Source organism: Bombina bombina, chromosome 1 (genome assembly GCF_027579735.1).
Source record: "Bombina bombina isolate aBomBom1 chromosome 1, aBomBom1.pri, whole genome shotgun sequence".
Classification (NCBI taxonomy): Eukaryota; Metazoa; Chordata; class Amphibia; order Anura; family Bombinatoridae; genus Bombina; species Bombina bombina.
This window is the reverse complement of record NC_069499.1, coordinates 1,051,308,720-1,051,330,239: the sequence shown is the minus strand read 5'-3', so window position 1 is coordinate 1,051,330,239 and position 21,520 is coordinate 1,051,308,720. Positions and strand designations below refer to the sequence as shown.

Genomic DNA, 21,520 nt, shown 5'->3' with positions numbered 1-21,520 from the left:
AGGAACAATTTACTTTTATAATCACATTTGCTTTGTTCTCTTGATATTCTTTGTTGAAATCTAAACCTAGGTAGGCTGATTTGCTAATTTCTCATTTCTGAGTGCATTTTGGCAGTTTTTCACATCTAGACAGGGTTAGTTTGTGTGTGCCATGTAGAGAACATTGTGCTCACTCCCGTGGAGGTTTTTGTGAGTTAGCACTCATTGGCTAAAATGCAACTCTATCAAAAGAACTGAAATAAGGGGGCAGTCTGCAGAGACTTAGATACAATGTAATCACAGTGACAGAAGGAAAAAGTATATTAATATAACCATGTTGGTTATGTACAACTGGGAAATGTGTAATAAAGGGATTATCTATCTTTTTTTTAACAATAAAAGTAGACTGTCACTTTAAACGCCTCTTGCTTTTGTGTAAAGATTGTGATTTTCTTCCTAGGAGGACCAAAAAGCAAATTCTGAAACCTGGGCTTCAAAATGATGCAAACTACCTAAACTTGTGAAGTGATTGCTTTGAGCAGCAGACATATTAATAGCTATCTCTAATTGGCTACAATAAGGGGAGATAAGCTAACAAGTCTCGCCAGGGTTTTAAAGTAGTAGGTGACATTTTAATGGGCTTTTAAAACATTTATTTTGTAGGTAGCTCTTTTTCAGTGCAGTGATTGCTGATATGCTATGCATTTATATAAAAAAATACTTCACTTTCCATTTAACAATATCCCCTGATTATATTAATGTTAAAGAATTATTTCCCTAAAAGGGTATTCAACCTTAGATTTATTTTCAAAGGCAGAAAGCAGACGAGAATATATTTATTGTATGACAAAGAGCTAGAGTTTCATTGTTTTGCTGTTTTAGTGTTTTTAAACAGCCAATAGGAGATCTTCACCGGTTTGCCAAGTCATGGCTAGTTCTGATTCCTCTGCACAAACAAAACACATTTGTGCATCTCTACTGAAGGACAGTACAAACTGTATTTTATCAGATACAACTAAATAGATCAAATACATCTGTTTGCTGTATCTCTATGTATTTTACTCTTATTTCAGCAATGTTTGAAATATTTTGAGCATTTTTATTATTTTTTTAAACATGTTTAAAAAGATAACATTAACAATGGGGCCTACTCGTAGATTTGAAAGGTTTGGTTACATCAAATGTTCATGTTATGAAGTAGGGTTGTATTTATATGTTCTGTCGTCAAGGACAATAAATGGAAACTGGAGTTAAAAGGACATCACAATCTAAAAAAATGCTCTAGTGTGTTATAAAATTTTGGGCTAGATTACAAGTGGAGCGTAAAATATTGCTTTCGCAAAAGCGATATTTGCGCTCCACTTAGTAATATGAGCGCACGCAAATGTGCACTGGTATTACAAGTTAGGTGCAATGTGACTTGTTATCTAACCCTATATTATTACACTATTGGTTGCATTTAACCATGTGCTAAGTCATGCAGTCATATAACTGTGCTAAGCACATAGTTAATGTCAGCTCCAGAGCAGCAATGCACTGCTAAAACACACATCTGGTAAACCAATGACATAGGGTATATGTGTTTAGCCACCAATCACCAGCTAGCTCCCAGTAATGCATTGCTGACCCTAAGCTTGCCTTGGTATGCTTTTCAACAAAGGATACTAAAGGAAATAGGTAATTTCATAATAGACATTTGAAACTATTCCAGTTAATTATCTTTTTTTTTTTTTTTTTAAACTGCAAATATATTTTATATGTTTAGTCTAGATACATTCTATTATGTCCTGCACAAAAATACTTTTTCCTACAAATTGTGGCAGTAGTCCTTCCTTATTAATCAATGAGTAATTTGTATCTTGTAACATTTCTAACTTATTTTTTAAGCATAAAAGTATTTTAACATATGCTACTCTTTCATATAAATTATATAAATGTTTTGTGTTTAAAGTCCCTTTAATAATAGCTATTCCAGTTGGATTTCCAAGAACCCATTAAAAGTCCATGCTTGTTTATTTTTTCCCCATAGATTATTTTTTTGTTTATTTACATGGTAATTCTTCTTTGTCAATACCCACAGCTAGTGTATAATTATGTGTGTGATTCTCTTTTTAAGGATTTGTTTATTTATTACTATTTATAGTATACAGGTATGTTATATTGCCAACCTGTAGTATTGATGAGATTTCCATAATTGTTGTACACATCTGTTACAATTTATTTTCTAATTAAACAAAGGATCTTCTTTGTGATACACACAGCCAGCACAGATGAAACTGCAGGAAAATGATCAATCTTATTGAACTAACTGATCAGGCCAGTGCACACATAGAGCAGCCTGAAGCGGCAATTCAATTAGAATGAGGACATGGTCACTTACATTTTGGATGAACGGTGTAGATATTGCTTTTTCATACATCAAAAGAGTCCATTCACAAATGAAAAGCATTAAATCTATCTAGGCGCATTAATATAGCTGAACGGTTGTGCAGTCATCATTTATTTGATCAGGCATTCTTTGTCAAATGGTGTTTTAGGAAAGGCTTAAAACGTTGGAATAGCCAAATTAGTTTTGGGAGAGAGAAAGCTATAGATAGATGATAGATAGATGATAGATAGATAGACAGATAGATTGATTGATCAATAGAGAGTGTATTGTGTTTGCAATACAAATCTCATCCATATTAATTAAAACATTTTTAATTATTTACTTGCATAATGCCATATCTCTTGCAAGCTCTTGTTCACCTAACAGGTGAAGGAGGGTATGGGTGCAGGATTTAGTTACTCACTCACATCTCCCATATTCCAAGCTCATCAAAGAGAGTATAACCTGGTGTATATTATTATCATGTTATTATTTTGTATTATTATTATCATTATTTATTATTATTATTATTATTATTATTATTATTATTTAGTACCAACACTATTTTATTGGTATTATGACAACAAATGTCATAGTAACATAGAGGAGATACAAAAATAAAGACAGTGAATTTAAGAACTTTCTCCCTAGACAGCATAATGTAAGGGAGTGCCTTGCTCTGAGTGCTTATTGTAGGCCTAGTCTGTCAATTAGTTTCCAGCTTAGATAATTGGCATTTGATATGCATAAAACCTTACATAATGCAGTCACTGGCAAACCGAGCTTTGAACTTTCACTAAAGCCTACATTCCAGTACAGATGATGGACCTTTCTGGCCTGTTATCATGGAGCCATACCAATATTTTAATCTCAGAGCATTTTAAACACATTGCCAGAAACTGGGGGCACCAAAAACATTGTATGCCCTTTATAAAGTCCCATTCCAAAAGCTATTACAGACCATCCAAGAAACATCATCAGGGAGGCCAGTAACTCTGTTAATCCTATTCTTGTTAAGGCCATTTTAAAAAGGTTGGACATGTTTTAAGATTAAAAAGACTCACTTATTTCTGCCTAAAACAGCAACCTTTCTTCTTCTTAAAGTGCCAAAGCTATAGATGTCTTCCTCACTTTCAGTTTCACCCAAAATATAAAGGAGGAACTACCCTTGTTTTTTTAAGAAGACACAACAAGAAATGCTATTTTCAGCAGAAGTAAGCAAATCCAATTTTAATGACTTTTAAATGCCGTTACCAACTATACATACTAGACTTTAGTATGATAAATGGTTCTCCATTTCAGGTCAAACTATATATTGGTCCTTAAAGGGACATTATACACTCATTTGTTTCTTTGCATAAATGTTTTGTAGATGATCTATTTATATAGCCCATAAAGTTTTTTTTTTTTTTTAAATGTATAGTGTTGCTTATTTTTATATAACATTGCTCTGATTTTTAAACTCCTAACCAAGCCCCAAAGTTTTATGAGAATACCGTTAGCTGCCTACTCCAGCTTGCTCTTGTTTGTATAAAGGGTCTTTTCAAATGCAAAAGAAGGGGGGGGGGGGGGGGTCTTATTTCCCACTTGCTGTGGGCTTTCCGGCTACCTTTTCAACAGAGCTAAACTGTGAGCTTCTAAGTAAGTTTTTAAACAGTTTTATAGTGGATTTTTATATCAGTATCTGTGCATCTTATTCTTTATAGTAGTGTCTATTACATGCAGTTATATGAAAGTTGATGTATACTGTCCCTTTGAGAATGTAAGGAAAAACACCAGCCACATGCTAAACAAAACTATCCAATAATAAATTAAACAATCTAACATATTTTATATAATGAGGATATTTACATTAACTTAAGTTGTTTTATTTTTTTTAAAAATTGTTGAGGTTTTAGCAAATAATATAACAAATAAGGAATAGTGATGACACAATAAAAAAAATAATAAAATTGAGAAAATTGACAAATATAACTGGGGCCATCTTTTTAGGGATATTCCTCCTATAAAGTGGGTCATCTTAGAGACAAAAAATATGATGATGGGGAGTTAGCAAAACTGTGGCCACTTATAGACCTAGGAAAAATGGCAACTTAAGAAATAAAAAATAAAAAGAATAGTATACATACAGTTCCTTTGATAAATTAAAGCCCCTTTTGTAGTTTCATCTCTGAAAACACTTCCCAATGACAGGAGAATGTCTCAAATGGGATTGCTCAACTGTTCTTCTATAACAAGTAAATATATATAACACAAAAATATAAGTGACTATACTTCACCATCGCGGCAATAGACACAGTGGCATGACACTATATATGTAATTATCCATTTGTTACAGACAATAGCTTAAAAAAACTACAACAATATTTAAAACATATAATGAGATTAATCCTAGATCAGAAACTTTACTGAAAATAGCCACCAATATCACATATTTGTCACTTCTCTGTAAAATTACTCATTTAAGAGGATACCAAAAATAGTCTGAGCTTTATGACTCAAATAGGATATGTTAAAGGTACCTACATAGGTGATAGCTGACAATATTAGGAAATAAACATCTCAGGGGCATACATATCTGTAATATACAGTTCCATATTAGCATCAACTATTAAACAAACAGCTTTAATGCTGAGGTGCATTGCAGAGAGATTAATCATCAGAAGTTGTGTAGGAGAATCCTGTATACAGTATTTAGCAATTTTAACCAATGCAGTGCCCAACTGTAGTTCCCCTGATATAAAAACACCTCCGCTTGCAGACTAACTGTTATTATTATTATTATCATTTATTTGTATATTTGTATAGCGCCTCCAAATTCTGTAGTTATGAAATTAATCTTGTCTATAGCTATTTTCTCACATAACTCGGTAGGTCCTCCAAGGCAAGGAATGGCCCACACTGCCTCAAAGTCTCCCTTATATGTGGATCTATAGCTCCAGAGATGGTCTCCCGCCCTTAAACGGACTAAACCTTGATCTAGAAACATCACTCTTCTATAAACTGTGGCACTAAGCAAGATACCTCAGCATTCTCCTGACATACTGTACTGCTAGAATGGCAAATGGGTATGAATCAGGGTTGTTACTTTCAGTTCCCAACTTTCGATTGCATCCATGATGATCCAGAGGATATACTTAGTAGTACCACTTGAAACAACTCCGGAATATAGCATTTTATTTGCACAGCAATGTTAGCTGTTTACCCCAGAGACCTGGGGGGGAGGGGTATAAAATAGAGACCAGTCGTTAGCAAGGCTACTGCTGTAAATTCAATCATTCCGGTTTGACTGAAGTTTTCCTCAGGAGTTAGATCAATCTGGGCAGCGATGTCTAGGAATATCAAACAATTGTAGAATAAGCACAGATGGCCAGATTGAGAGGTAATAATCAATAGATTTAGTTGCTCAGATGAGCAGCCAAAGAAAAAAGGCAGCCACCAAGACTACGAACTGGACACGCCCCACCAACATAAGTTTTTATTTGCATTTTTAGTAATTAGAAAGGCATCTAATTGCAGCTGCACATCACTTTTCTGATATTTCTGGTAGTGAAGGGGTTAATCAGGTAGCTTATAACTTTTTTATCTGTTTTTTACCCGACACCTTCCAGCCACTTATCCCTATCTGATCCCTCCCAAACAGATATGTTCCCTCCCTTACTCCCTTCTGGTCATCACCATCTTACATACTTGCAGACAGTCTGCTGTTTAGGTAGAGTGTTTTTTTGTTGTTGTGTAGGGAACCTTCCTCACCCACCCAACATCCTGATCCCTCACAAACAGCTCTCTAACCCTCCCCTCTCTTACTAGGTGCTGCTATCTTATGTATGTTATCTGTCAGTACCCAGTTTGTAGTTTTTTTTTATTACTTATTACATAACGTTTCTGTAGTGTAGCAAAACCCCTTATCCCCCCAACCGATTGTATGGAGGATCCCTCTCCCTCACCTCTTTCCATAGTTTAGGGATCCCATAATGTATTCTTCTGTAGGTAGGGAATCCCCCTTCCTCCCCTCCCTCCTCCCTCCCGTGATGAACTGCTTGCCTTCCTCCTTCCCTCCCACATTACCCACAGGAGCACCACAAGCCATTTGCTTCAGCAAACTACCTTCATATAGTAAAGGGAGCACAATCAGCACTCCCTTACCATAGGATGGCAGATGCCTTCTGCCTCTGGCTGCGGTCTTAACTGTCAACGATAACAACCGGAACAGCAGCATGAGGCAAAAGGTTGGACATAGCTACTACTACGTCAACAAGATAAACTTAGCAAAGTACCCTGTAATGTGGTATCTATGTCCAATAGGCAGAAGAGGTTAAAGCTTCTAAAATGCTGATCTGTGTCCCCATGTTTTAGGAAATTGGCCATCCTTGATCCAGTTTATGTATTTGCTGTATGAGGAGAAACAAAGACATCATTTATCACACACAAACAATATAGGCAGAATATTTCTTTACATATCAATCACCTGGGTATTAGGTGCATACCGTGCATATTACTCACAATGGTATAAGTGACACCTCTATTGAAATAATAGATCCCTTCTTTCAATTAAGGATTTACATGCAAAGATGGCTATCAACAGATTCCCCTGGTAACAGCAATTACCTGATAGATCACTAATCATATGCATTAAAAATGGGAGATGAGGTAGCCCTTCTTTCAACTTCACCATCATTAAATAGTAGTAGTAGTGAGACATTTTATATTACAATCTCAAAGGCTTTACTTTCACTTTAATAGCTTGCTTTCTGTTTTGTTTCCAATAGCAAAGAGCAGATATAACAGGAATATATTTCATGTGTTTAGAGCATAACTCATCCTGTTTCAGAAGAAGTATAATATATGTATAATGTAAAAAGTGACAGAGATAAATTCATATTGATTTTCATATCTCATGTAAGAAAAACATTTCTCTTTGCTTTTAGATACGTTTAGTACTTGCGGAAAAAGGATTACAATGTGATGAGCGGGATGTCAGCTTGCCCCTTACAGAACATAAAGAACCTTGGTTTATGCGTCTCAACCTTGGAGAAGAAGTTCCAGTACTCATCCATGGGGACAACATCATAAGTGACTATAATCAAATCATTGACTATGTTGAAAACAATTTTGTAGGGGGTAAGATCATCGTGTTATAGGCCGTTTATTCTGGAGATCTCAAATATTTCTTTCTATTGTTGTATGTGCTTTCAAAATGAGCCCATCTTACTCCTCTGCACTTGTTAGTTGACAATGTTTGTAAAGAAGGGTGCCTAGTTTATGCCACATTAAAATGCAAATTGGTATTTGTTACGTTGCATAGAAAAACCAAAGATACTGATTGCCCCACTATTTGAGACATTGTTTTATTGGGATGTTTGCCATGACGTTTTCACCTATAACTAACACTATTGCTGGAATATTGACCATGACAGTAGAGATGTCACTATGGAGGGGGCTGAGATCTTGAGATGAACAAGATCTCACTGCCTGTGATATTTCCAGTAGGCCTATGTAGTTTTTCAGAATTCACATTTGTTTGCTAAATTCAGGCAGCTGCATTGGAATCTTTTCGGCACCAGATATCAGTGTGAAAGTGCAGCACATAAAGATGTGTGCAAATTCAGATTTTTGTGTGTTGCACTTTCACACTGATATATCTGGCACTGAAAAGAAGTAAATGCTGCTGCCTGTGGTCATATTTTTTGTATTCCTTTAGTAAACGAATGCTGAATTCCAAAAAAGTATTCATTCCTAATTTCCACTCTACTATGTTACTGGTGACCAATCTTCAGAAAGGAAAGGGATAATATTATTGTTAGTGGTTTAACCCCTTGGATGTCTAATGTCTTGCATTCCTCTCTGGTATATCCAAGGGAATAATGGGGGTTTCACACAATTTCGTATGGGCTAACAATAAATCACAACAATATTATCAAACACACCCAATTCTGAAATTCTGTCCCATTGTCCTTACCTCTATTTTTGCACCGGTTTATCTTAAACCTGGAATTGCCCAAATCCCAACCTAGAAATAATTAAGCTACATCCAGGAAAGTGTAAACAACACATGGTGTGTTTGTCCACAACTCTGTACTGCACACTTCATTTAGAAATGTAGTTAATACACCATTACTAATTTATTATCATTCCTGTGCACAATTTCAGACTTCTGTATGCAGAAACTAAGGATGTAAAATCATGCAAACATTTTAAATGACAAAATATACCAGAGATGGGATTAGGGCACAAGGAAGGAACAACAATTTCCCTACTAATGTTGTTAGAATTCACAACCTTAGCAAGAAATGTAAACAAAGGCCGCAAAACAGCCTTATCCTGATGGAAAATCAGAAAAGGAGACTCACAAGAGAGAGCAGACAATTTGGAAACTCTTCTAGCTGAAGAGATAGCCAAAAGAAACAACACTTTTCAAGAAAGTAGTTTAATATCCAAAGAATGCATAGGCTCAAAAGGAGGAGCCTGCAAAGTCTTCAAAACCAAATTAAGACTCCAAGGAGGAAAGATTGATTTAATAACAGGCTTGATATGAACCAAAGCCTTAACAAAACAGTGAATATCAGGAAGCTTAGTAATCTTTCTATGAAATAAAACAGAAAGAGCAGAGATTTGTCCCTTCAAAGTACTTGCAGACAAACCTTTATCCAAACCATCCTGAAGAAACTGTAAAATTCTAGGAATTCTAAAAGAATGCCAGGAGAATTCATGAGAAGAACACCATGAAATATTGGTCTTCCAAACTCGATAATAAATCTTCCTTGAAACAGACTTACAAGCCTGTAGCATAGTATTAATCACTGAATCAAAGAAACCTCTATGACTAAGCACTAAGCGTTCAATTTCCATACCTTCAAATTTAACAATTTGAGTTCCTGATGGAAAAACGGCCCTTAAAACAGAAGGTCTGGTCTTAGAGGAAGTGGCCAAGGCTGGCAACTGGACATCCGAATAAGATCCGCATACCAAAACCTGTGAGGCCACGCTGGTGCTATCAGAAACACATATGATTGTTCCATAATGATCTTGGAGATCACTCTTGGAAGAATAACTAGAGGCGGAAAGATATAAGCAGGTTGGTAAAACCAAGGAACTGCTAAAGCATCCACCATCTCCGCCTGAGGATCCCTGGACCTGGACAGGTACCTGGGAAGTTTCTTGTTTAGATGAGAAGCCATCAGATCTATTTCTGGAAGACCCCACATCTTTACAATCTGACAAAATACATCTGGATGGAGAGACCACTCCCCCGGATTTAAGGTCTGACAGCTGAGATAATCCGCTTACCAATTGTTTACACCTGGGATATGCACCGCAGAAATTAGACAAGAGCTGGATTCTGCCCAAGAAAGTTTCCAAGATACTTCTTTCATAGCTAGGGGACTGCAAGTCCCACCCTGATAATTGACATATGCCACAGTTGTGATATTGTCCGTCTGAAAACAAATGAATGGTTCTCTCTTTAACAGAGGCCAAACCTGAAGAGCCCTGAAAATAGCATGGAGTTCTAAAATATTAAATGGTAACCTTGCCTCTTGAGGTTTCCAAAACCCTTGTGCTGTCAGAGATCCCCAGACAGTTCCCCAACCTGAAAGACTTGCATCTGTTGTGATCACAGTCCAGGTAAGATGAACAAAAGAGGCCCCCTGAATTAAACAATAATGGTCTAACGATAATGGTCTCTAAGTCAGAGAGAGTTGAATGTTGGGATTTAAGTATATCAATTGTGATATCCGAGTATAATCCCTGCACTATTAATTCAGCATACAAAGCTGTAGAGGTCTCATGTGAAAACGAGCAAAGGGGATCGCGTACGATGCTGCAGTCATGAGACCTAAAACTTACATGCACATAGCCACTAAAGAGAATGATTGTAACTGAAGGTTTAGACAAGTGAAACCAATTTCCTTTGTCTCTTGTCTGTTAAGGACAGAGTTATGGACACTGAATCTATCTGGAAACCTAAAAAGGTGACCCTTGTCTGAGGTATCAAGAAACTATTTGGTAAATTGATCCTCCAACCATGTCTTTGAAGAAACAACACTAGTTGATTCGTGTGAGATTCGGCTAAATGTAAAGACTGAGCTAGAACCAAAATATCGTCCAAATAAGGAAACACTGCAATACCCTATTCTCTTCAAAAAGATCCTTGAAGCTGTTGCTAGGCCAAATAGAAGAGCGACAAATTGGTAATGCTTGTCTAGAAAAGAGAATCTCAGAAACCGATAGTGGTCTGGATGAATCGGAATCTGAAGATATGCATCCTGTAAGTCTATCATGGACATATAATGACCTTGCTGAACAAAAGGCAAAATAGTCCTCATAGTCACCAACTTGAAAGTTGGGACTCTTACAAAACGATTCAAAAACTTCAGATCCAGAACTGGCCTGAATGAATTTTCTTTCTTTGGGACAATGAATAGATTTGAATAAAATCCCAGACCCTGTTCCTGAAACGGAACTGGTATTATTATCCCTGAAAGTTTCTAGATCTGAAACACACTTCAGAAAAGCCTGAGCCTTCACCGGATTTGCTGGAATGCGAGAGAGAAAGAATCTTCTCACAGGAGGTCTTACTCTGAATCCTATTCGATACCCTTGAATCCACTGATTTTGAACAGAATCTGCCCAAATGTCTTGGAATAATTTCAATCTGCCCCCCACCAGCTGTACTGGATTGAGGGCTGCACCTTCATGCAGACTTGGGGGTTCACTTTGGTTTCTCAAAAGGCTTGGATTTATTCCAACTTGAAGAAGGTTTCCAATTGGAACCAGAGTCTTTAGGGGAATGATTGGTTTTCTGTTCCTTATTCTGTCGAAAAGAATGAAAATGATTAGAAGTGTTAGATTTACCCTTAGATCTTTAATCCTGAGGCAAAAAAACTCCCTCCCCCCCCCCCCAAGTTATAGTTGAAATAATTGAATCCAACTGAGAACCAAATAAATTGGTACCTTGGAAAGAAAGAGATAGTAATCTAGACTTAGATACCATGTCAGCATTCAAAGATTTGAGCCATAAAGCTCTTCTCGCTAAATTAGCAAAAGACATAGATTTAACATCAATTTTTATGATATCAAAAATAGCATCACAGATAAAATGATTAGCATGTTGAAGCAAACGAGCAATGCTAGAAAAATCAGGATCTGTTTCCTGTTGTGCTAAGCTATCCAACCAAAAGGTTGATGCAGCCGCAACATCAGCCATAGCAATGGCAGGCCTGAGAAGATAGCCAAAATATAAATAAGCTTTACTTAGATAAGATTCAAGTTTCCTATCTAAAGGATCTTTAAAAGAAGTACTGTCTTCCATAGGAATAGTAGTACATTTGGCAAGAGTAGAAATAGCCCCATAAACTTTGGGGATCTTTTCCCAAAACTCTAATCTAGCCAGTACCAGTCTTAACCTATTCCTTAGCAATCACATCAGAAATAGCATCAGGAACTGGAAAACCTCAGGAGTAACCACAGGAGGTTTATAAACAGAATTTAAACGTTTACTAGTTTTGATATCAAGAGGACTAAACTCCTTAATATCCAAAGTAACCAACACTTCTTTTAACAAGGAACGAATATACTCAATCTTGAAAACATAAGTAGATTTGTCAGTGTCAATGTCTGAGGTAGGATCTTCTGAATCAGAGAGATCCTCATCAGAGGAGGATATTTCAGTATGTTGTCGGTCATTAGAAATTTCATCAAATTTATGAGAAGTTTTAAAAGACCTTTTACGTTTATTAGAAGGCGGAATAGCAGACAAAGCCTTCTGTATCACATCAGCAATATAATTTTTCATATCAACAGGGATATCATGTACATTAGATGTTGAAGAAACAACAGAAACTGCACTAGTACTGATGGAAACGTTTTCTGCGTGCAAAAGCTTATCATGACAACTGTTACATACTACAGCTGGAGATATAATCTCAGCTAATTTACAACAGATATAATTAGCTTTGGTAGAACTGTGATCAGGCAGCAGGGTTCCAACAGTTGAGACATCTTGCAAAATGTAAAAGAAACAACAACATTAAAGCAAAATTGACAATTTCCTTATATGGCAGTTTCAAGAATGGGAAAAAAATGAAACAGCATAGCCCTCTGAGCATATAAAAGGCAAGAGGCATATAGGAAGTGGGTTGAAAAAATAAACTATTTTTTTTTGGCACCAAGTATGACGCACGGTGCAAAAGGAAGTTTAAATTTTTTTGGGCGCCAACAACATCCGAAAATGACGCAACTTGCATCATCACAGACACAACCTCGTGCAAGGAACCCTGGCGTCAACTAAGACGCTGGAAATGACGAACTTGCTTCATCAAAGACGGACCTTTGCGCCAAAAACATTCTCGCACCAAGAATGAACCAATAAATAACAGCATTTTGCGCCCTCGCAAGCCAAATTTTGCCCACGAAATTAAAAGAAAAAACAGTCAATTTGAAAAAAGAACTATACCCCAGGTAAGACAAATAACTTCCTAAACATGCTTCCCAAACTGAAACTGACAGTCTGCAAAAGGAAATATACATAGACCTGACTCATGGCAAATATAAGTAAAATACATATATTTAAAACTTTATATTAATACATAAAGCGCCAAACCATAGCTGAGAGTGTCTTAAATAAGAAAAACATACTTACCAAAAGACACCCATCCGCATATAGCAGATAGCCAAACTAGTACTGAAAAAGTATCAGCAGAGGTAATGGTATATAAGAGTATATCGCCGATCTGAAAAGGGAGGTAGGAGATGAATCCCTACGACCGATAACGGAGAACCTTTGAAAATATTTCCTGCAAGGAAAACCTTAAAATCAGTAGGCGATACTCTCTTCACATCCCTCTGACAAACACTGTACTCTGAGAGGAATTGGGCTTCAGAATGCTTAGAAGCGCTTATCATAGAAGAAATCATAGAAATCAAGCACAAACTTACTTCACCACCTCCATAGGAGGCAAAGTTTGTAAAACCTTAATTGTGGGTGTGGTGAGGGGTGTATTTATAGGCATTTTGAGGTTTGGGAAACTTTGCCCCTCCTGGTAGGATTGTATATCCCATACGTAATTGGCTTATGAACTCTTGCCAATTACATGAAAGAAAATCTAGTGTACAATGTCCCTTTGACTTCTGTATTCAGTTAACAAACAGAGAACATTAATTTAAACCCCTTTATTCCTGCAACACACCTAACATTTATTTAACCCTTTATGTGTAATAAAAGGGGAACATTGATTTAACCCCCTTTGTTCCAGAAACACTCACATTAGTAGCTATAATCCATTTGTGCAAGAAACACACAGAGTAGTAATTTAACCTTCTTGTCCCAATAAACAGTATATTTTTTTTTTAAGGTAATGGTATTGACCTTTATATATAATTTGTCTTGCCATCTCATATCACCCCCTGTAGATATACAAATTCCTTTACAAATTGCTCCTTTAAACATTCCCTAAAGACCTTTTTGTTCAGGGAAGCCTATCACCGACTCATTAACAAATGAACTTCACTAACCCAACAGTTACCCTCATCTCCCCACTAATATCATTCCCACCTTTGTAGTCCCCACCTCATGTTTCCCATCCTCCTACCCATCTAGATTGTAAGTTCCCATGGGAATAGGGCCCTCAATTCCCCCTGTATTTGTCTGTAAAATGTTGTATTTTATCGTATTGTTTCTCCGTTGTACTTCTATTCTTGTACCCATGGGCAGTGCTGCGGAATTTGTTGGTGCTTTATAAATAAAGAATAATAATAATTATAATAAAAATAATTTGATGGGAGCTTATGATGAGCACCACAAGAAAGAAGTCTATTGTAAGCCATCTTGGAAAAGTAACCTTAATATTCTACTCCATGGCCTTTTAAAATCCTTGATGTTGCTTTATGGTAATAAGGATCTATACTATAAGCATCCTCTAGTCAAACAGATGCCCTTGCTCTTCTCTTTATCCTTTTAATCCTTTCCAGTCTTGATGTGCAGATGCACTTGTCTTCTCAGATAAGAACATTTCTTCAGACTTTTCCTTGAAGATTTTATATTCAGTCATTCTAAAGGTGACTGTCCAATAATACCAGTGATGCATAATAATACAACATGAAAAGTAACAGTTACGTTAAAACACAGAACAGGACCTAAATAAAGGCACCTTAAAGGCATATCAATGGACATGCCAACCATTTAGAAAAAAATCTTCTTAAAAGTCCCTCATAGTGTCAATGTTTAAAGTGCTTTGATATTATAAATATATAACATTGTAAACTATTGTATTTTATAGTTTAGGGTCAATTTATCATGTCGTCTGCGGACAAGTGCTAGTGAGTAGCAGATGAGTGTCCCCTGTTCTTGCACCATCAATCGTGCAGGGTCTGTGAATCACTCTAGACAAACAAGTTTAAGGTGATTTAACTTTGCCGCCTCTGCAGCTTGATTAATGGACTCTATTGTTTATTGAGGTCTTATGGGGCATGCAGCAGTGATTTCATTTTAATTTTCTCTCACACTACTTGTGAAACATAGTAGACATATGATATTTAGAGTTTTTTCTTCTTACTGCTCAGAGAGATAGACATGAAGCAAATTAATTCCTGGATCACAACATCATCATCTATACTAAATTCATTTTTTTTTTTCATTTAAAGGGACAGTATACTGTAAACTTGTTTTTCCCTTAATGTATTTCCAATTACTTGTTATACCAGCTGCAGAGTATAAAATGCATGAGAAAACACATTTTAGCTTTATTTGTGCGTAGGAAATAGCTGGTTTTGTGCTTTGAAACCACAGCCTATTACAGAGGGTTGAGCTTGCAGGAAAAATTAGATCTCATTATATTATCATTTTATGTACACACACATGCTTTCTTGTCTTATATTTGTCTGTAAACCAAAGCTCAGTATTTAGAGAGAACAATAGGAAATTATCATTTTTATTATTTATCTCTTATACACCAGGAGTGTAATTTCTTATGCTGGCTGGGTTTACACAGCTCGTCAATAGCCTGGACTTAAGTCCAGAAACTTTCAGTATAGGTGGAGATACCACAGGTTAAATTAGCTATTTCAAAAGGCCAAAATAAGTGTCAATGAGCTACTTGTAATCAATTTAATACACTCCAGCAGGTAAAATGGATCATTGGTAACAAATTAAAGGGAAGAACATTTGTGGGTAAACTGTCCCTTTAAGGCAGAAGCTTTTTTGCTTTTTATTTTATTTAAATGCAATTTATATAGGTTTATATACTTTTTTCCAAAAAAATTATTACCTTTTTTTCTTCTGATAATTATTGAAAAGTAGTTCTAAATTTGTCTCTGCATACAATTTCTTGCAGTAATTTCTGTAGAGAGCACTCTTCAGATGAATAAACTAGCTACAATAATTGCATACTTCCAGAGATGTGATACAGATATCCTTGTCATTTGTTAGCACTGGCTTATTTACCCTTAAATAATATGCTCATTCTGCTGTTATACTGAGTTTGCCAGTCTCACTGTCTGGGCACAGTAGTAGGTGGGGGTCACACAATACCCCCCTAGAATCTCTACCACAGCCCCCACTGTGATCTTATAATGAATATATTTTTTTACAAATGAGCTGTAATGTTACCTATTGGCTGCCAGTACTAATTAATAATTGTCCCTCTGGCTGCCAGTAAAGTAATTTGATGTCCTTGATAAAGCATGTAAATTTAAGCAACTTTCTAATTTACTCCTATTATGCATTTTTCTTCATTCTCTTGCTATCTATATTTTAAAAGCAGGAATGTAAATCTTAGCAGCCAGCCCATTTTTGGTTCAGCACCATGGATAGGGCTTGCTTATTGGAGGCTTACATTTACCCACCAATAAGCAAGCATAACGCAGGTTCTCAACCAAAAATGGTCAGCCTCCTATGCATCACATTCCTGGTTTTTAAATAAAGATAGCAAGAGAACAAAGGAAAATGGATTATAGGACTAAATTAGAAAATTGCTTAAAATTGCATGCTCTATCTTAATCACGAAAGAAAAAATTTGCGTTCAGTGTCCCTTTAAGTATAACCCACTGTGTAGTTACAACACTAAAACAAACTGTTTTATATCCCTTTAAACACTGTTTCAATTCTATATAATTCTACATATTCTTATAATTATGTTTTTGAAACACAGATTAACCTGAGAATGTTATGTATATATTATAATTGTATTGGTTGTTTACATATTGGAGAAATAGGTTTAATATTTTAGGTCTCAATTTATCACGCTGCGATTGTAAGTTTGTTGCCCTTGTGGTGCATGTTTGCTCATGTGAGCTTGCAACAGCATGTTAAGGGCTAGATTTATCAAAGCTGAGGCGGACAGGGGCATGTATACATGCCCCTGCACGCCTCAGCTCGCCTGTGGCGTGGCGAATTTACCTGCAGGTAATCACCATTGAACATGAGTGCAATTTTGCGCTCTCGTGCAATCCCGCCCCCTGCCAGCGCACAACCAATCACGTGCCGGCAGGAGCTGTCAATCTCTTCGGTCGGACTAGACCGCGGAGATTGAATTTCAACACCTTAGAGGTGGCGAAGAGGTTAGGGAAGCTGCTTGTTAAATTACGGCGGGCAAGTTCTTGTGAGAACTTGCAGCCGTAGGGGCTTTGATAAATCGAGCCCTAAGAAACAGGAATCGTATAACCACTACTTACTAACATCTGATTTGTCCAGTATGATTTACAAGCCCTGAACTCATTATATAAGGTTAATGAGAGCAGGTGGTTGAGCTGCACAAGCAATTGCTTATGCAATATTAAGTGCAGGCAGCATTGCATATACCATTTTGAAAAGTAATTAAAGGGATAGAAAGGTTAAAAAATGAAATGTGCATGGGTGTATTTACATTTTTGAATAGAAGCAATTTTGCAATATATTTCCATTAGCAAAAATGTTTCTGGTAATGTATTACTGTTTTCAGTAGCATACTGACATATGCTGCAAGGGTTGTGCATCAGTATTTAAGCTCAGAGAGAGAGCTGGCAGTTGTGTGTAGTGTTTGTCTCATACAAACCGCTGCTGACTCTCTGAGGTGTGGTGTTTGATTACTGGTGCACATTCCCTGGCAGCATAATCATTTTTACTAGAAGTATTTTGTTAATGGAAGTATATTGCAAAAATGATTCTATTTAAAATGTAAAGGTACCTGTGCACATTTCAGTTATGACCTTTCTACCCCATTAAAATAAAATTTATAGATTTGATTGAAAAAATGTTAGTTTTAAGGAAATATTTTAAATTACTATAAAAATACTGATCATGAGCAATTCAAATGCAAATATTTTTTAGATACTTTTATATAAAAGTTATCTAAGAAAGTTTATTTTGTTTTCTTTAAATGTCTATTTTTAAAAAAAATATTATTCTTAAAGAAGGATATCATGAGCACTGTGGAATTTCCCACTCTCCTACCTTTTATGTAAGATCTCATTTGACTTTGCCTTGCTATCTCTAGTTCCTAGCAATGTCCTAGTAGTGGATGCACCCTCCTGGGCTGGATGATACTTCTAGAACTGGTTGCAGAGAATAGACCTGTAATCTTCAGACTCCAGCTATATTCCATCTGAGGAGTGGCCACCATTAATAATAAAGTGCAACAACAGACATTCAATGAAAATTATACACAACATTTAAGAAGAAATATGAACATCTCTGTAAACTGTGGCCATATATATTTTTTAACTACCACTATGGTTTCAATTTTCATTTTTTTTAATGTATTTTATTATCTTTCATTCTTAGGCAGTATTACCTAGTAGTCACTTATTTACATGTACTTTAAAAAGGACAACTTGATGAGATATAAAAAGCCCACACATTTTAACATTAGATATATTCCACATGAATTTAATTTCTAACTAAGATATGTGCACATCTTAATGGGATTTTACTCTTTCCAGTACTAAATAATGTAGCTGAGATTATGAAGTAGTCGGTTGTGCAAAGTGCAATACAATTACACATTTATAAAAAGTATAGCTCATCATTTATATGTCCAAAGTAGTAAGCTGATCCTTGCAAGTTTTTTGTTCTCCTGTACCAAGAGCCAAATTAACTCTAGCCATATAGTGTATCCCATAATAGTTTAACATTTACCCATAAGTTTACAAGACCTAACTATGGTTTTCACGTCCTTTCCTTTCATTTACCTCCTTTCAACTTCCTTCTCTGCTCATTCAAAATCTACCCTTACATTATAACGCTATTCTTCTTCATTTTGTCCTTTTCATCTTACAACGTTAAAAAGACAGTAGCGCTTCCCTATACCGGTACTGTGATACCGTAATGAATATAACTTTGCATATATAACACAGAACAATGATAAAATAATTCACTCAGTCCACATATAGTAAAAATGACACCAAGACAGTGACTTTAGTAAATACCCCAAAGTGAGCAAAAATGTCCCAATGTTCTTAAATGGGAATCTTGATATCAAATCATATCACTGACCTTGAAATTGTGAGTGAGTCCTTGGTCAAAACCAAAAAATAGCAGGATGGAAATGATCTAGTTGATTCCACAATGTGGAATGGTCGTATCCCCAAAACCGTTATTTGTGATACCAATGTGGCTGCTGCTCTTTGTAAACGAAGGGTCTCTGTTGACTCCCTCCCAAAGAAATGCTGGAAACAAATGAAAAAAGACAAGAGCACTCTTGTATTTTTTCATTTGTTTCCTTTTCATCTTAGCCATATTTATTTTTTATATATATTTTTTTTATATTCCACTTTGTTCTCCAACTTCTCAACATTATCGTTCCTCTATTTACTATTTTTACATCCTTTGTACCAGTACAGTTTACCTTTTCTTTCTACCCTTTCATTTTCCTCTTCTATTAATATTTATCTTCTCACCAATAGCATCACTTTCAGTTTCTACTCTTTCTTTTGTCTTATTTTCCTATTGGTTAAATACATTCTCATCACCTTAGCATAGTATGTAGGATTGTTTAAAGCTATTTTATTTAAAGTTAATTATGGCAGCACATAAATAAATACAGAGGTTACATGTATGCTGAAAAAAAGAGACTAGTGACTATTGCATTGTTTGTGAGTTGGTGAAACTGATGAGTATAAACCCATTTGTTACTAAAAGGTAATCCAGTGATTTTATAAATAAAATTGATCTGTATCCAGGACATGTCTTGTTTTCTAACATGTTTGTTTTTGTAATTCCAATTCTAGAACACATTCCACTGTTGATACCGGAGCGAGGAAGCCTTCTTTATTCCAGGGTTCTTCAGTACCGAGACATCTTGGACAACCTTCCAATGGATGCCTACACTCATGGATGTATTTTACACCCGGAGCTTACAATGGATTCCATGATCCCAAAATACGCCACAGCTGAGATCCGCCGTAAGTGGCAAAGTTAGCTGACTGCCTTTTGATAAGTCAGCGAGTGAGGACAACATTTTAAAGTCCTTTTGCCAGGTACCAATAAAACAGAGGGTCCATATTCTTTATGAAAAAAAATAAACAGATGGGCCAGCATATACATAATTAATACTGGAATTAATCAAAACTGCTAGCTCTGTAAAGGTTTATGTAAGTAACAAAACTGCAAATTTAGAAATAAATAAATAAAAAGGTCCAGTGCTGGTGGAATAAGAATCAGACCATACTATATATATTGAAACTTAGGAACATGAGCCTCTTCCGAATCCTTTATCAGCATGATGCATTCTCTACAGAGGTTTGGATTGTCTCTGTTCTCTTCCCAGTGCAACAGGGGCCAATTAATGCCATGTCTAGTAGAGAGGGGTTATAATATCTAATCTACAGTAAATGGGTAACCTTTTTAGATACTTATTTTTGAGTAAATATAAATGTATTTATAAATTGCACATATATATGGTCTAAAAAATATTTAAAATGTACTTACATTTTGTGACACAATACAGTCTAAGGGCTCCATTCAGAGGCCCATCGTTTCAGGCTCGCCTGAAATGGAAGTTAAGAAGCAGTGGATTGAAATCATCCTGATCCGATACAATCTGGATGATTGACAGCCCCTGCTACTGGCCAATTGGCTGCCAGTGAGCAGGGGGCAGCATTGCACAAGCATTTCACCATAAATGCTTGTGCAATGATAAATGCGGACAGCGTATGCTGTCTGCATTTAGTGATGTAGAGCGGACATGATTCGCTATAGCAAATCATGTCTGCTAGACACTTAATAAATCTACCCCTAAATGTTATTCTACAGAAAATGGCACTTTAATTTTTTTAATATTCCATATAGATCTTGTACCATCAGTAAAAACCTACAGCTTATACAACAGGGGACTAGAATGTAAAATTGCATCATTTTAAGTCAAATTACTTCAAGGTTTTTATCTTGACATAGTAAATCAGTATTTATTAGATTGATTTTTGGAACACATTAGTTGTGTTGTACTCTTCAACTAAAAAATAATTCAGAAATCCTGATTCAGGAAAATACCAAATATTTTGCAATTATTAGTACTGTATATCATTCATAAATCCTAGTCATGCTTTCTGGTCCTCAGCATGTAATACTGACAGCATTCAATAAACTGTCTACGATATGTATATGTGTTTATTGCGCACATGTGACCTAATACATTCTAAGCAATCCAAAACTCCAAAACAGAATCTTATAACATAGACTTCCACTGGAACAACAAATATGGTGGCTGTGAATCATTATATATATATATATATATATATATATATATACAATAGTTTCATTTAAACTACACATACAAGAATGCAGAAAATAATATACATACAATATGATATCACTTCAACTAATTATATATAATATTTAATTGTGAAAAGTCATCAGGATAAAATCCATTCTTGAGGGTTATCAAAACAGTTGAGACTTGGGCCTCTAGTTATCAAGCCGTCAACCGCAAATATGCTGGAATTCCGCATTGTATTTGTGGCGAGCCTGATTCGCCTTAGTTATCAAACTCTACAGACCGGCAAAAGTAGAATATAGTGACGTAAGATATGATCCGCCGGACTCAGTCCAACACAGATCGATGCTTTCGCCACTACAGATGTTCTGAACGCAAGTTCGGCACAATCTGACTACTTTTGCTAGTTATCAAATAACTAGCAGGTACGCTCACCACTTTTCCGGCCCAGCGTACCTGGTTTTCAATCCGCCGCCCTGGAGGCGGCGGA

General features: G+C 36.0%; 1 protein-coding gene across 1 annotated transcript in view; it reads left to right on the top strand.

Moving 5' to 3' along the window:
- GDAP1L1 (ganglioside induced differentiation associated protein 1 like 1) overlaps positions 1-21,520 on the top strand; it is a 143,437-nt gene that overhangs the window by 65,917 nt on the left and 56,000 nt on the right. The window contains exons 2-3 of the mRNA XM_053693609.1: positions 7,276-7,468; positions 19,547-19,720. Of these exons, the coding sequence (XP_053549584.1) occupies positions 7,276-7,468; positions 19,547-19,720 (367 nt within the window). The remainder of the gene's footprint in view (positions 1-7,275; positions 7,469-19,546; positions 19,721-21,520) is intronic.